A 17,754-nucleotide genomic window follows, 5' to 3' on the forward strand; every position below is an offset into this window, starting at 1 on the left:
TTTCAAATCGATCGGGTTGAAATAGAAACGCGTTTATGCGAAGAAATTTCGCAAACAGCGGCGAAACGTAGAAGCAAGGGAAGAATATATAGCATACCCCCCGTCCGTGGTGGCCGGAAACCACGTTCCACGTTTGGTGTACGCCCTACCCAAGGGCTCCGGTTGATTCCAAGAAATTCCTACTTGTCGACTGTGCACGTTTGAATGCGTTCAGAAACGAGTTTAAAAATTGTCGAATATTTCTCTTAGGGGTTCCCCCTTGGCCGAGTATGGAGGGGATAGGTACCGGCGAAGTTTTATGCGCACGTGTGTACGCGAAAGAGAAGAAGGGTTCTCTCGTGCCGGAGAAACGAAACAAAAACGAACGACCAAAGGAAAAGACGAAATGGTAAAGGTTGCGAGGGAGAAACAGCCATTATGCTTCGGCTGTATTATGTTCCTAAACTGTAAGAAATTTTTCAATCTACGCCGTCACTCGTCATTTTAACAATTGCTTCCGAAAGAAATAGCACCAGGTTCGAAATAACGAAATTGTGAAATTCACGATTCGTTCTGGATGTTTAAATTAATTATCCGGTTTAACTGAACCGGGAATGTAATTTCTGGCGCATTGTTGCGTAACGGTTCGGTTATGACTATTAATCTATCCTCCGGTGCAGTAATTATGCAACGCAGCTGCGTGTTTTGTGTCGCTCGTTAGAATCACCTTCCGACCAACTATGGGCCACGTGAATTTACGATCATTTTCTTCGTGGTATCGCTCGTTACGAAGGAAACAGAGTCGTGTCGGAGGGTCAAGGCTATTCTTCATCTATTTTATTAATCATGAATAAATAAAATATCGAGAAGAAACGTCTCGATAGGTTGTGATTCTTCTTTCGTATCCGAGAATGTCAGACATTTTGTTGACGCCTAATTATGCGGCTCGCATCGCAGGAAGCGTGCCAAAACGGTGGTGGCACGAGTGTCGAACGGAACCTGGCCTTGGTTCTCGTTAAAAGATACAATGATGCATATTTCCGGCAAATTGCACGCCACTGATTGCATTGAAGCTTTTCATTAAAATCATTCTATTCTTAATCCCGACCGTTTCGATCGATCTTTCGAATGAAGGATGGCAAAGAAAAAAAAAAAAAAATGCCACCCACGTTGTAAAGCGAACGAAGAATACGAGAAACGTGACAGAAGTTGGGGGGACAAATCTTAAAAAATATGAGAAATTCACGGGACGACACGCACCGGGACCCCCTCTCTTTCTCGCCCTACCCCTGCCCAGTGCACGGCTTTCAAGCTGAACCCTTTTATTCGTAGTTCTTGAAACTGGCACGTTGGAGGGAGAGGTTGATCCGGCTGCGGATGAAAACCCGGGCCTTGCTTGGGGAGTTTAAAATTTTCAAAAAGCCCGATCCTGAAAAGAAGGCCCCGTATTTCAGCGCGCCGTGCCGGTTCTCCTTCCTTTTTTTATCATTTAATCCGTTCAGGCCTTAACTGAATAACCCTTTATACGCGTGGCCTGTGTGTGCTCTCTGCGAAATCCTCCAGCAAGCACCATCTTCACGCAACTTTACAATCGCCTACTATCTTATAATAGAATCGTTCGACGATACTCCGCTAAAGTTTATTCGCTTTTCATTTGCCCAAAGAAAAAATGAGTAACAATAAAGTATGGTAACAAAAGATATTTCGCATGTCAAATGTCAACCGTTCGAACAATCTACGTACGAATAATTAAGCACGAGTCGTTCAGCAGGCTAAAATAGGACCTAACTTATAAAATCGTATGTTTGGATAATGCATCAAGTGGCCACTGCGTCGCAGTCTGTTCCGCGCCCAGTCACCAAGGGTCCATTGAACCTTTTCCTTCCTTTTTTCTCTCCCTCGAGAGGGCCTAAATACCGACAAAAAAAATTCCCAACGGGCAGCCACCCCTCTTTCCTCGACCTCTTTACCCCTTTTTTCGACGGCCCTCGTCACAACATTGTTTCCGGAAAAACGGCTCCGACCAAAGAAGCAACCGGCCAGATGCGATTTAATGAGCCAGAATAGAGACGGTGCCTTTCGGTCCTTCGATATTCTTAACCCTTTATATTAAATATAGAAATTTCTTCGAAACGAAGATTTATTCGGTAGCGACCGTATACGGTGTAATCGTGAATCTGGTCGCAACCATGAAAATCGTGGCGCCAAGAGGGTCAAGCAAAAGCGAACAGATTGAAGGTGGAACATCGAAGAAAGAGGGAAAGCTGAACGACGAGGGAGAGAAGAAGATACGAAGCGGACACTAAACTATTCTAAGATCCTCGGCAAGAGAGAGTGTCGCGAACTTATTGTCTCTCAGCGAGCAGGCCGACGTTATTTCTGTCAAAATTACGTTATGGTCGCCATTCTACTGTCCCGTTTCTCTCGGTGCCGTCCGTTTAGCACCTTCTTCTCCATGCCGTAGTTTCCGTTCTTCTTCTTTCCCATCTTCCTCGTTGCAGCTCACGAGAACGACTAAAATAAACTGCCATTATAATTAACGCGATTCCTTCTTTAGGGAAGAGCTTTCCAGAGATTCCACCTGAACCGTTCTCGAAACTCTCGAATTTACGAGCCTCCCCTTCGCGTTCTGCCGATAGAATTATTCTCGCCTTTGTCTATTCGTTTCTCCTAATTATTACGAGCCGCCTTACCCGCCAGATTTATGGACAGGTATTTATAGAGCGACCGATCCTGATATCCGTGGATTCGCCAAACTGCAACCGCGAATATCGCGAGGATTCGACGCGTTTCGCGTTTGATTCATTAAAATCTATACTTATAAGTATAAATTAATTCGCGGTATTGGAAAAACGAGATTATTCATCGGAGAAACGAGTACGATGCGAATCGAAGGCTTTCGTGAGTCGCAGCGTGCGTGAAGGAAGGAGCGCGCGTACAAACGGTCGTTAAAGCAATCGAGCCACGTGCTACGCGCTCCTCTCTCCCTCTCTCTTTCTCTCTTTCTCTCTTTCTCTCTTTCTGCTGTTTGTAAAGGCACATTCATTAATGTCGCGTATAGCTGGTATCGTTTTACCCCTCTGGCGAGGCGCGGAAACAATTTTTTTATTTTTCATTTGAATCTAGCCTACCCTCGGACGTATGGATTTTTCGGCCTACTATTACGGACATACTACTTAGTGTCAACCACCACTCTTACCGACTCCTTTCTACGCACCCCCTTCTTTTCACGGCGTCGTGGCTCGGAACCCCCTCTCGTTCTGCTCTTACTTATGGCGGCCGTGTTCAATTTAACGAGGGGAAACCTCTCGGTGGAATATCGGAGAACAATGATTTCCGAAATTATTGACCGAACGGACCGAACCGGTTCCTATACTACTGACTGCGAAATGAAAATTTATCTCGTCGTCATATAGAGGTGAATAGAAATTTTGTACTTTTCGAAGCGGTATGCGTGTCTGACTATGCACGGACGTTTCCACTGTGCCACTCGACGAGTTAAGTGCTGATTTCTTTCCACGATAAGCAAAGACTTATCCGAGGGTCGAAAATGCGAATCTTTTTTTTTTTTTTTTCAAAGAAATAAAGGGTGGATCTGATCGTGGACTGAACAGGGAGACAGAAACGCCAGCGGGCATCGATAGAAGCGTGGCTGTGCACTTAATAATAGTCCTCGCTCGTTACGCACTCGTCGAACTGCCTTGTTAAGCCTAACAGCCACTCGCTGTCGGGGAATATTTGAAAGTTATCGGACACGCGATCTCGTAAATCAGCACGGGTTACATGGAACTTTGTAGAACTTTGGAACTCACCGCCCAACGCATATTGTCATGAATCTTCGTTCAAGACCAGATCCGTGCGCAAAAAAAAAGCACAATGTCTCTTTGGAGAGTGCGCTTCTCGGTAATTCGAGATTGATCGCAAAAGTTTGAACACTGCTGGGCCACCGGTTTCAGCTCGTTCTGCCAATTATCGCCTTAAGTAATTCTATTAACGCAATGACGATCTTGCGAGCTAAAACGTTCCCTCTGATTTCGCGTATAATTGCTGAGATTACACGAGGGTGGATGGACTCGTTTACACAGAGAAAAAGCTGAAACGCAATTTTCATGGGAAATAATAAAAAGCAAATGTATCCTTAATGATACTTCGACTGATTAATCATCGCACCCTTGATCCCATGAGAATTGACTAGCCTATGTACCGTATCGTGTTTCCGTAAACACAGAGCAATCGATCGTTCAATATTTCACCGCGACTGTGTTTTATTGCCGATCAATTTTCTGGAAGGTCACCCCTTTCGACGACGGGCCGCATCCTCACCCCGGAAAAATTCGTTGAATGAAAAATCAGGGTGTACCGATTACTTCGGGGGCATCGGATTTCCTTGTTTTGACAGCGGATCGTCGATCCGTGGCTACTATTTTTTTTTTTCCTTCCTTCGCGCGGTTCCTTGTCTAGCGGCGAGCTTTTTCGAAAGGCGAACAAAAAAGGGGTGAGCGAGGAGGCAGGCTCCCTTCTTCTGGCTGTTTGAATTTTTAGAAAGGGTTCGATTCTGTTTATTTTCGGGAATAAAGGTGGCGGAGAGGGGGTGAGCACGTATGCGTATATCGGTTCGAATTTCGAAGGGGTAGGAGGATACGCTCACACACGAATCGACCGATATTACAATCGCGCGCACAATTCACCCTTCGTGAAAAGTTTACGCGTCCCACGTAAGAGCTGAATTGGGGTGGTAGAACGAACGGGGGCGAATTCGGGGGACACGGCGATAAGTAGTACGCGTGTTTTCGCTCCAACTCAATTTGCCCCTGCATCGCTAGAAACACCGGCGAAAGGGTGGCCTTTCCTTTGAAACTAAAAAATCCTTTCGCCTGCATTTTCAAATGTTAGGGGGCACGTGAATATCCTACCAACACTAGCAAGAGTGATTACGCGTTAAGTCTTATATGCGACTCGATGACGTGAAACTTTATACTTTAAAGCGTCGAAATTCTGAAGAGCTCAAAATGAAATCGTTTTCGAATTAATATAGAATGGATTAAAAAAACACTTGGAAAAAGCAAAGTGTAATTGCGATGCTCTGAATTGTAAGGATATTAAGAACACGAATGTGCGGATAAGAGGGGTTGCGAATGTACGCGTAGAAGGGGTGGATAAGAGTTCTCAAGGGTGAACTATGGTGAGAGAGTTTTCAAAGAGCGCACCGAATATCTAACGAATTTTAAAGTGTACAACGAAGAAGAAAATGCGTTGACAGAGTTTAAAGGAAACAAGAAGGATTTCGATCCTGAGAATTCTTCTATTTTAAGTGTGCGATCAGATTTGACGAGTGTTTTTCTATTGAATTTTATAGAGATCTAATTCGTGGACACTTTGATGACGTTGTTATTGAGTGAAATATGGAGTCGTCGAGTTGATTCGACGTTGAACAGCCGTGGGAAAGAGAAATTGAAATTGGGGCTCTCGTTGACCTCTTCATTGCTCGGTTCGTTCTTCTTTCTCCTCGTTTTTTTAATTCGATCGTACTGCTACGTTTGTCCGATCGCTTTTAATCTTAACTAAACGTTTCTTACTTTCGAAACGGTTTTGAAATTTCTCTTCCCCGAAGAAATTCATAGGAATTCTTCGTTTTTCTTTTCAATCAGGATAGAGTTAAGTGCTTTCAAGCGTTTCTCTCTTCTTCCCCTTTTTTCAACGATGCAAATGCCACCCCGCTAGAGGCTCGTCGATCGGCTATTTTTCAACCAGCCATTGGCAGCTCGAACGATTTCGAAAGACCGAGGGTCGCCGGTGTAATTAAATTTAGAATATTTTTTAAATTTCTCCGATTCCACTCGCATGATTTGGCACGTCTTCGTATAAGAGAAGAAACAGAAAGAGAGAAAGAAGCGACAAGAGGAGGGGAAAAACACGAGGGAAAACAGAGGATCGATTCTTCGCGAACCTCTTTCAAAATCGACCAACAGTAGCGTATCGTTGCTCTGTAGGTAGGAAATTTTCATTTCATCTACGAACATTATTACCTTACTCAAATGTAATTGTCGTTAATTGTCGTCAATTGAATTTGAAATTTCCTAATGAAAATCGAGGTGATCGAAAGTGGTGTAAGGGTATCCTCCTCCCGCACCCTGTTCAAGCACCCAAAAGCACCACGGCCCTGACCCTCCGGATTTCTCTGGCCGTTTTAGTTTGGCCTAGGGCTAAAACAATCGGCGGGCTCTTCATGGTCTTGGTCTCGGTCCTGTGCTTGGGTCGTTTCCACCGACGATGCGACGACGTTCTTCCTTTTTCTCGCTTTTCGCCAAGCGCGAAATAACAGAGGAGCGGGAGAGGAAGAGAGAGAAAGCAACAGGGTCTGCTTGAACGGCTAACTCGAATTACTAAAGCGCCGAAGAGCAACGGCTTTAAGCGACTTATGGCGAACCGGAGGACGAGACGCGGATTTTAAAGCCGGGAAGAAAGCTCGATTTATTAGCGACACGACGCCACGCTTTCTCTGATTTTCTCCACCGTCCGAGGAAATTGATTTACGGGGTTGCTTCCTCGAACGACGCGCCCTCCGACCGGAAATTCGGACAACTTGCGAACAGATCGCGGTCGAACAGAAACTTGACCCTGTCGAACTGAAAAGAAGACGTTAAAACGCTGCTCTACTATTTTCCATGGAAATCTAATTACGTATTTTATAGCGCCTAGTAGGAAACTGGTTTCCCGGTAGTTGGTCTGTCATCGAGGGTTCACGACGAGTTGTTATAACGCAAAAGCGTCGAGAGATTTTTCTTCGTTACCCCTTTTCCCTCTTCTCGAGCGGATTTCGCGATCCTCCGGTCCCTTTTCCTCTCCTTTCGCGATTATATTCTCGAAATAGTCAACCGGATGCCGGCCGACAGCGCACTCGTGGATATTCCGTATATTTCTGGCGACCCTTTTTCCCAGGAAAAAGAAGAAAACGATCCAGAAAGGACGGGAAGAAGAATCGTCGCCGCGAAGATATGACAATTGGCCAAGAAAGCAGGGACGCGCAGATGCATAAATATACGTAAAAGGTAATATTTTTCTGTAGGAAAATTGTAAATTGAAATCCCAGAACCCGTAGGTGTTCCTGGAGACTTCACGTTTTATGCGGTTTAACGTGTGCAAAACTGTTCGAAGGGTTTCTGGATTAAGCGCTTTCCGCGTGGCTGGACGAGCATGGCGTCTGAATTACTTCGTGAAAATCGATAATACACTCCTCTCCATAATGCTGTCGGCGTGCGGCAGCTGTTAAAGTGTTTGACAAATCGCCCCTTTTCGAATGAATCCACCTATATCTCCGCTTCAAACGACGCGTGGTGTATTTAACCTCGATTTCTGACTCTCCCTTGAAAAAAGAAAAAACCCTTCGAACGTTTCGTGAATTTTAACGAAACGAAAGTGGGACTTTCAAAGTATGAATGGCAATTAAAAGTAGTCGCGTAGCGAAAGAAGAGGATCCCACGGGTTACGAAACAGTCTGAATAACAATCGACCCCGTGGCCAAGGAGGATCGTTCGAGTTTCAAGTTCCAACGAATATACGCGGCAGATTCGCGAAACGCCAAGATCGGCAAAAGATCGTTTTGCTCGAAACCGGAATATTTCTTCTCCCTTTCCGGTGATTCTGGAATTCGAGACGGACGCTGTTTGGCCGCGCGCATTCTTTTTCTCCTGTACGGGGTTCCCTTTTTCCTGACGGGATTCGACGGCTCTTACGGGGCTGACCAGGAGGAAAAAAGGGCCCCGGCTAATTAATAGAGCCGGATTGAGGAGCCCGAGCGAGGATCGACGACGTTCAGGCCCGTACGAAAAATAAAATGCGCCCCCTCCGAGTAAATTAACAGAGTGGAGCAAGCTGCCGCGAGCTAATTAATAGAGCAGCCAACCAAGAGGAAGAAAGATCTTGAAACCGTCTCTCTTTCTCCTTTCTTTTCTTTTTTCTTTTTTCACGAGCAAGAGGATCGAAAGAGGATCGCGGTCCTTCGTCGGATGGTCTTGTTTCCCTGGGCCACGTTCGCCCGCTGGCTCGCCTTTTATGAATCGATTCGATTTATATTCCCGCGCGTATAAATATTTAAGTATGTAATTAAACGGCTGCGATCCGAGAGCAGCCACAGAAAAGGTTTGGCAAAAGGAGAAACGCGAACGTAATGATACGTCTGTCGATTGATTGCGAATGGAAATCTCGCGTTGAATTCTTACCCGACGCCTCGAGACGCGAATAATTTCACCGAGGAATACACCCTATGCTTTCCAAAGCGAATTTCATTTTTACTATGATTTGCTGCGCGATTTAGACGTTGTAAATTTTCTTTCGCTCTTTCCCTCGTTATTAGAGGATCGATGAACGATGGCTAGCAATAGGGATGGAACGGCTAACGAACAGGTTCGAACTTTGATCGATTGGATCAGGTTAAAGGGTTAACTCGGATCGAGTTGTCCGGAAAATCTTGCAAGAATCGTGCAAGATAGACGAACGAACAGTTTATCGTTCGAAGAACGAAAAAGAAACGTTGTTTTATTTTTATTTTCCTCTCCGTTCGCTATAATTAACGCGAGACCAGGCCAGAGAGGAGAGGGATAACGAGTGGTAACGAGAGCTAGAATATCTGGCAATAAAAGTGACGAGTTCGAAAAGGGAATTGCGAAACGAAGTGCGAATGCCGCAATGTTTGTTGGCGGCCCGATTGGCCCCGATCGTCTTTGTATCGGGAAACAACGATTGGCAATCGCATGCCGTCCTCGAAACTCAGGAATCCATCGTTGCTCGATCAAACCCTCTAACCCTCCCCCTCCCCCCCTCCCCGGTTTTCTTCTTCTCCTACGCTTCGCCTCGATTTTCTCCGTCCCCGTTTTTTCCTGGCCGACGTTTCGCGATTTTTCGCCCGCCAAGAATACCATTTTATCGCCCCCGGCGTGGCGCGTCGCGCCGATTAACTAATCGATCCTTCTAATTGCGAACCTTGAAACTGGCCTTTCGACTGATTTTTTATAGCATTCAACCATTCGAAACATACTGTACGATTCGATCGACGATGTTGCTATTATTGCGCGCCAGAAATTTCAGCTCTACAATTGTTTCTTCATTTATTTTCAATGAAGAACACTTTAGTCATCGGCTCGATTATATCCCTTATGTTATTTCTGTCCACGTTAATCGTCGATGAAGGTAAAAAAACTCGCTGGAAAGACGTGTCCGAAATTGTATCGTTTATATTTGAAATTTATTATCGCCATTCGATTAGTCCGGCTTATGGGATGTCGTGAAACTATCCGTCCGTTCCCTTCTCTTCTATCTCCGGTATTCTTTCCGCGGCGTTCGTCGTCCTTTCAGCGCTCCTCCCGCTCGATGCTTCTCGCGCCGTCTCGTCGCCGGCCTAATTTATCGTTCCTCAACTTTTTATTAATTTCTTACCGCTCGCGGAATCGCGATCGCATTAAAAGGAACGTCCACGGTCGTTCAACGGTCACCGAAATGCATCGGTACACAGACGGAATGCCGTCCCTAATTTTTCGCTCTCCCCCTCGCGAGGATCCTCCTCCTGTCCTGTTCTTTTAGCGCGCGGCGCCCGCTGGACCCTAAGCCTCTTCTCTGGGCATCGATGCTATCGGCAAATCTTCAGAAGAAACACATTTTTCCGCAAACTACCGAGCTACTGGCGCTTTAACCCACCCCTCTTCTTTTGAATAAAAAGGGGCGCGTTGAAAATTCCGGAACCGTTCGACCGTCTCCTGATCCAGCCGAGCCTTTAACCCTTTACGCTACCAGTTGAAAGATAATAATGGGAGATTGTTGCGAAAGAAAAGCAATACGGTGCTACGCAAGTGACACCGACCGATAACACGGATAATGAGTGTAATTACTGATAATATCGGTAATAAGTGTCTTTGTCCGAACATAACAGCTCGAGTGATTGTTAAACTCGTTGTTATTTAGAAAGCGAAATTCTGAGGCAACAAGTTCCGCTCGAGAACTGGTGCCGACCAATCGCAGGAATTTCAATCAGACGGTTCACGAGTGTTAGCGAAATTCGAAACACAATCGTTCGAAGAGTAAAGTAAAAATAGGAGGGAAAAAACGGTAACGACACCCGTGTCGTAAGAGTGTAATGTTTATGCATGGGCTGCGAAACGAGCCGAGCCGAGGAATAATGCATCTGTAACCAATTATGCGAGGAGAAGAAGCGAGTGAACGAGGCGAGAAGGAAAGTAACCAACAAAAATCGACGATTTTGCTGTCAGATATTTCTTTACTTTCTTTCAAACTTTCTTTCCCACAAAAATTCCAGAGAAATAAAAAATAAAGAACAACCGTTCAAACTTGTGTAATTCTTCAAAAATGTGGTTGGTCCGAAAGAAGAAGAAAAGGTGAATCAAGAGGAACCTTTAAATCCGTTTTCACGGCAAGCGCATAAGTCAGAAACGATTTTTCTCAAAGGCCGGCTCCCTTGGCATCTACGTTATGACATACATATATACCTTAAGGACCTTAAAGGGATCTCCGATGGTGGGGGTGTAGGAACGTGGAGAACGGAGTAGAAGTGGGTGGGGGTAGGGGGTACAGGGAGAAGGAGAATAAGGCCCTGAAGGGTCCATGGCTCGGAGTATATGCAGAGAACGCGGTGCACCAGTTATTTATTGTAGCTCCCGTTTATGCTTTATTTGTTATTTGCCTGGTCGACTGGCTGGCTTGACTGCCAGCCCACGTAGGTGTACCAAGTACCTACGAGGGTACCTTATCTACCTTTCAGACATGCGTTACACAGCCGTTCGGCTTCGTTCAGATGAGCCAGATTCGCATAATTGGCCGCTTAATACGGAGCATTTTTTTCCTTTTCTTTTTATTCGACGACGACCACGTACAACCCTCGAATCGAATAGAATTTTTTCGTCTGACCTTTGGGTGGCTTTGATTCCTTGATGACCGTAACACGAGGTTAATGAGATCTTCTCGGAAAACTGTGATTCGAAGGTTGTACTTTGCATCTGATGGACGTTAGATTCCTTCCAGCGACCATTTAAGAAATCCCCATTAAGTTATCCTTCTGTTACCGTATTTGTTTTATACTCGTGAAATCTATTATCAACTAGTCGCAACACCGATAAAACGTTCAAGGCTCGACTTACGTTCGGATGCTTTTAATAAACGACTTCATTAATCGTGCGTGAAACATTTGTCAATGATGAAGAAGTATCGATACTCGAACTGGACGTAACGAGATCGTAAAGTAACGAGTCAGTCCGAAACGTGAAATTATTTCATTAAAGCTTATCAGGAGTTGATCGAATGTAAAAATTTTCGAGGGATGTCAGAACGTTATAACGCGACGCGATAGAATCCACGGCTTAAGCTGTTAATTAAATTGTATTTAACACGAATTAATGAGCGTACGTATCAACGAGCCTGTTAAGCCTGCACCGTAAATGAATGTCGAACAGGTGCAACTCTGGCAGTCGTGGTTCACGGATGTCGACAGTAATTGTTCGAGTCGTAAATTGCCTGTAATTGTTAAAGCTTGTCCCTGGCATTCGATCTTATATAGTGCGTTCGTTGAAATTTCAAAGCAGACAGAGATCAAGAATTATTGATTATTAAACAATGCATTCCAAACCGTATAGAATATTTTCTAAAGTGCTTTCTAAACATCGCTCGAGCTACTCGACGAGTGATTCCAACATTACTGAATATTCACTTGTACATCGAGAAGCTATGACTTTCGAAAATACGGTAAATTTCCATTAATATCGATGATGGAATAACGCTTCAAGCTACGCGGAGTTCTCCTTTTGCGGATTTGGAACCGTAGGATAGAAGAAATTTCGATGAATAAAAAATTTCTCATTGCAAAGGGTTGAACTTACTCTTTGGAGAGTAAGTGAAAAACAGTGGAAAAAGATAGAAAGGAAAGGTGGTGAATCGAGTTCTATGGCAATTGCATCGTGTTGCAGTAACCCGTTACACGCACGCGTGTAACCAAGCTGAAAGTTAAGTCATCCGTGTCGTAACGACGTTCTTAAGAGTAGCTGGACGACTGGACGACTGGACGACTGGACGACGCAAGGTGGTGGTTGGTCGGGTAACATCGATGTGAAACAACGTGAGAAGCATGATACAGTGAAAAGGGAGAAGAAATAAGTTCGAAGGAGATGCTACACGAGAGGGTTCTCTCTTCGAAGGGTGGGAGGGCGAGAAGAGGGTTACAGAGGGCCGAAGACACCGCGAGAAAGAGAGAATAATGCGTTAAAGCAGCAACCAGCAACTACTCTAATTGGCCACTTTGTCCATTTATTCGATTTATTTAAATTATGGGACAATTGACAGTAGGCATTCTATTTTTTAAATCTCCCCGGCCAACCGGCTGATTGGGCGAGATTGGCGTGAGACACTGGCCCCACAGATTCCCCAGTTGTGGGCTTAATCAGCTTTGATTGCTGCCTTCTCTCTCTCTCTCTCATCTCATCTCTTTCTCTTTCTCTCTCTCCTTACTCTCCTCTCCTGTCATTTTTTTTTCTTCTCCGTGTCGGCGAACGAGACACGGCCGTCGAACAATGCACAATTTTATTTTATTCCGTTTCAGCGTGGATCTTGCGACCAGTTTAATATCGTCCGGCAGCTCTAAACGTTGATTGGCCGATCCGAAATTGTGGGAATGTGTCTCTGGATAACAGAGACACTGGACAGTAGCCGCCCACTCCTCTCTTTCTCTCTCACTCTCTCTCTCTCTCTCTCTGACCCTTCTTTTCTTCTCTTCTCCTTTGTCAAACGATTACCATAATTTCCGCTGACACTGCTGATTCGTCTCTTCGTTTTTCGATGAAAATTTCTCTGCGCTTCGATAAAGAAAATGACGCCGAATAGGGTGTTTTATATTCGAGGGAACTACGTAAAAGGAAGAATGTACCGGAGGCAGCTAGAGAAAGGTATCCGGGTTCCGCTATCTTATTTATAAACGAGTATCGATACGATTATGTAACGTTGCGGCTCTCTATCTCCGCGATGTCCTATAATTAATGAAATTCCCATCGAGTCACTGACTTCTCTATCCCTTATAGACCGATCGATCGCTGTGGCACCGTGGTCGATCTAAAATTAAACTGGTGTCGTTTGAATACGTCGAGAATCTTCTCTTTTGTCTAGAGACTTTTTCGTCTCTTTGTATCTTATACGCTGTTAAGATGCTTCAGAATCAAAGAAGAAAATGAAGCAACGCTGCTGGTATCTAAAGATTTTAATCGAACGATGAAGCGACGCGACGAAAGTATAATTTTTTCGAGTGGCAGCACCGTTAAGGGTGGGTGTACGCGTTATGGGGGACCTGCATGAATCCGTTTCCACGCCATCGTCTTCCTCTCTTTCCTGATCGTCCGCGAACAGGCAACAAACCCCCTTCAGCCCCCTCGTGGGACCCACTTGCCACGCTCATCCTATTTCCTTGATAATTCCCATAATGCTGTGGGCGGATATTCCAATAAAGGGGGAAGAGCCCCCGGCCACAAAACGCTGAAAGCATGGGACACGACGACCACTCGTTTCGTCAGGTTGCACACGATTTACGAGCCTACACCGGACTTCAATCGAATAAATACAAGTTCTTCGGTGTACCAGATTCACGTGACCGTGGGAATTGATAATTAACCCCCTTAGATGCGGGGCCATTCAGCGCCAAGTATTTAGATAATTTGGAAAAACGTGACCACGGTTCGAACGTGACAGTATCCTGTATTATTTTACGTTTACGCTAGTTAAGGGTTGATCGCATTAACAAATACGCTCCACCTTTACCCCCGCTTTAAAGCGAATCTCTTATCCTAAGAAACTGATTGATTGATTGATTGATTGATTGTTGAAAGTCGTGGCATCGAATGAAGATCTTTGTCTCCGCGTTAATAACAGGTTTTTAACTCGCAACAATTAAGAAAAAGAAAACGAGCTTTAAATCGACTGGTTCAACCAGATCGTGATGGTCAATTTGAACGCGATGCACCGTTGCTCGCGACCCCTTCGATATTTTTTTTTTTGTTCTTTTTCTTTTTCTTTTTTTCTCTTTCTCGCTCCTTTTCCTGTCTGCGCACGCCTGTGTCGAGGCGCAAGGGTCGTCGAACGGCAAACACTCGATTTGAATCTAATTACGATCCCGATAATTCCGTAAGGAGGCGGAAATAGTAACTCACCGGAAACCTTCGGGTCAGCTGCCTCCACCTTCATCGCCGCCAGGCTCGCTATTGTCGGCGGTACCTAAAAAGAAAATACATTACGATGTACAATGCACCAGCATGCTCAGGGCCGTGCTCGCGAATGGAGACGAAAGAGGGGCCGCCCACGCAACTCGATGGGGGGAGGGTTTAACGGGGTTGCAAAGGGCAGAGTGCACCTCTACGAATCCGCGACACGTGTCGTTAAAAACTTCAATAGATCGAAATTATACGAGCCTCGCGTGGACCTTTTAGGAAAATCGACCCCAACCCCTCGGAGAGATTACGATTTTCCGAGCGTACGTCTAAAGTTTTTTTTCTACCTTTTTTGTTTAGGGAGCTACTGGTGCACGTGAATTTGTTGTATGCTGTGCCCCTTGTAGTACGATGAATTTGGCTGATCTATTTCGTACACGTGGCAGCTGGATAATATCCATGGAAAATTTTCAAGTATTTCATACGAATTCTACGAATCGAATGTTGGTCGTTAAACGACAAGAAATTTCTCTTTCATTTGCCCATCTTTCAAGTAGGAGTCACAAGTGGATAATAAATAATATGTTGCTGTTAACAATGGTATCAAGATTAAGAGAGGAAATAATTTATGAATGTTTTTCTAACTGTACACAATGTTCCACATAGTAAAACGTCAACTGTTATTGCGTTAAGAAAGATTTGAGTGGTATGTCATCGACACCGATACGATCCTGCACGCATTTGAAACCGTTAACCTTTACTCGCGCTTCGAATTTTTGCGACGGTAGAAACTGTGTCTTGATCGTTAACGACATCCTCTTCGGTGCGCTACGTGAAGCGGAAACGACTTCCGGTTCCTCGGAAACGTTCAAGAATCCAAATATCAGGTCGATTTCTGAGGTCATCGGCCTTGCCGATGCAACTTGCAAATTTTTTCCACTTTAAAAACCAATGGTTCTGGATATAATTACGTTGTAAGATTAAAATGGATCATCCCGCATACATAATTCAACCGGAAAGAGGAATATACCACGAACGTATGGTGTTGAGTTTACCAGCGTCGTTTGCTCAAAGGGTTAAAACTAAGAAGAGGGAGAAAAAAAAAAAACAGGAGAAGGTTGTCAAGAAGCGCGAAAGGGACAGCACAGTTGCCCGGAAGCCCCATCGCGGTGCAAATTATTCGAATCCTGTACGATTTCCGAAGCCCTATCCGAGATGCCGATCCGTGGCGTCGCTGAATTTATGAAAGCGATTGCCACACTCTGTCCATCGTTTGTCTTCTGTCTCCGCCCATCGTTTCCATTTTCTACCCGAACGTGTCGCGTCTATTTTCTTCATCTTACATCCGAAGGAATCGAACGCGTCTCACGTGCACGATAATCGCGTTCCATCGATTCCCTGACCAACGATCGACCATTTATATTCCGTGTCCATAATTATCGACGACCTTCGATGCCCAATATTATAGGATCGATGCGCGGATCGAATTGCAATGCGACGGAAACGATGTCTCGCGGACGATTTCCCGCGGAAATCGATCGCGAAAATTCAATCTCTGTTCCGAGGAATTTTACGTTACAGAATCCTCGAAATCGTTAACCTACATTCGATACGGCAATAATGTTTCAATAAATCGTCCCTCGTGAACGGTTCTATCCTTGAATGATTCACGACGTTAGAAGCTAAACGTGATAGAATTCGACTCAAGGTGTTTGACAGGATCAAGGTCAATCGAACAATTTTTTTACCATGAGTAAGAAGCAATTAGCTAATCCAGGTCACGAAGCAACCATCTTCCAAAGAAGATACTCCCTTCCCACGTAGAAGGAGACTTCGATGCTTTGCGAAGACGAAAGCGCACACACGTGTACACAGATTGGAGAAAGGATTACGAGAGACTCTCTGAACTCTATATTCTCCAGTCTTGTTTTATATTAATATTCAAAAGAGTACAACGTACGAGACTGCGGAAGACTGTCTCAAGGAAGAGAAGAAGAAAAGAAAAAAAGAGAAACGACCCCGAGAACAGTGTTCCAGCCCCCTTTCCAGACATCAGAAAGTCAATACCGCTGCCAGAACGTGCTCCACAAAACGGATTTCGATTGCAGAGTAGCCCACACGGGATCTCATAGAGTCCCATTCGGTTCGGATGGAAACGATGAGAAAAAAGGAAGAAAGCAAAGGCAGAAGAAGAGAGCCAGAGAAAGGAAACCAACGATCATAGAAACAAATAGAGGATACCATAGTTGTTACAAGCGTGTGTGCGTGTATGTACGTTCTCTACGAGGAGGACAATCCACGACAACGAAGAAGAAGATCGAGCACGAAATGAAAGAGGAAAGGGTAAAAGAAGAACATCCAGAGGGAGAGAGAAGGGAAAGACAAGAAGAAGGAGGGAAGAGAGTACTGAGAAGAGGGCAAAGAGGGAACCGGGGAGAGTATAGAGGTATATGAGAAAACAATAGAGCTGATTTGCAAACAATAGAATAACGTTAAGAGTCGAGTATTATACGCCGTTGTTACTTCTTGTGCCATAACGCCGGAGAGCATATGCCCATTAATATTCAAAGGCGAAAATAATGTAAACGACACGACAAAAATCGGGGGAATAATTTCAATTCTCCCCGTATGGGATTCCAGCCTGGCGATACAACAACACCGAGACTCACGGCCCATTTCGTGTGTGTCTCTTCTCTTCTCTTCTCTTCTCTTCTTCTTTAGCTACGTACACATATGTATATATTTAGCTCGACCGAGAGTACCGAGTCACCGCTTACTTCGACTCCCATAGAACGAAAACCATCCTTTTCCGCGAATTTCCCTCCAACCAGACGAAAACACCATCGTTCCGCGGACCGAAGATGGATCGGTTAAACGGGGTAGTCTCGCGCGAAATCAACATCTTGGATACCTTCAGCAGTGCAAAGGGTTAAATTTCCTGAAATAAGCCGACTCGGAAGTTCTCGTTTATTGGAATAAAGCTGGCATGAATATACCTACTGAATGCAGGGTGTGTCGAAGGATGGTGCAGAATGTTAATTGTTCTTTTAGAAAGTTAATTCCACGAGGACTGACGTAATCCTTTTTGACTACACCGAACCGCCAACGTTTTCAGAATTCCACGCCGCTATTGAATCTACTCTCGATCATTGCGATTAAATAGCAATAACGGATGATCGATTTCTCATTCTTATCACGAACGAAGAATCGTTAAAGTTTAATAGGAAGAGTTAACCCGTTGATCATCCTTTCGAATATTGGAGAAGAAATTTTTATAAATGAGAACTATGTCAATCATCCAACGAAGAGAATAAACTCTGTTTCGAAACTCAATCGAATCCACCTACCATTGATTTTCTGCTCAGCTTCAAGGATACAGGGTCCTCGAATCGAGTCTCGGAGCAATTGTTCCACGGAGCAGCCTCGCGATAAGATAAATCACAGGATGCTGTCCAAATTTCACGGGAAAGCTTTATTGCTCGCAGCCAGATCGTTTCTTCTCGTTTTCTTTTTACTTTTTTTTTCTCTCTTTCTCTCTCTCTCTCTCTCTGCATTCGACCGTTTGATTGCGACGCGAATCGAGGGGAAA

The 17,754-nt window shown here is 44.7% G+C and overlaps 1 protein-coding gene across 6 annotated transcripts in view; it reads right to left on the minus strand.

Annotated features, from left to right (window-relative positions):
• The window catches only part of LOC117609629 (zinc finger protein castor homolog 1), a 69,797-nt gene that overhangs the window by 5,918 nt on the left and 46,125 nt on the right, over positions 1–17,754 (minus strand). For all 6 annotated transcript variants that reach the window (XM_076688929.1, XM_034336219.2, XM_034336220.2 and 3 more), the window contains exon 6: positions 14,169–14,232. In XM_076688929.1, the coding sequence (XP_076545044.1) occupies positions 14,169–14,232 (64 nt within the window). The remainder of the gene's footprint in view (positions 1–14,168; positions 14,233–17,754) is intronic.

This window comes from Osmia lignaria, chromosome 7 (genome assembly GCF_051020975.1).
Source record: "Osmia lignaria lignaria isolate PbOS001 chromosome 7, iyOsmLign1, whole genome shotgun sequence".
NCBI classification, from domain to species: domain Eukaryota; kingdom Metazoa; phylum Arthropoda; class Insecta; order Hymenoptera; family Megachilidae; genus Osmia; species Osmia lignaria.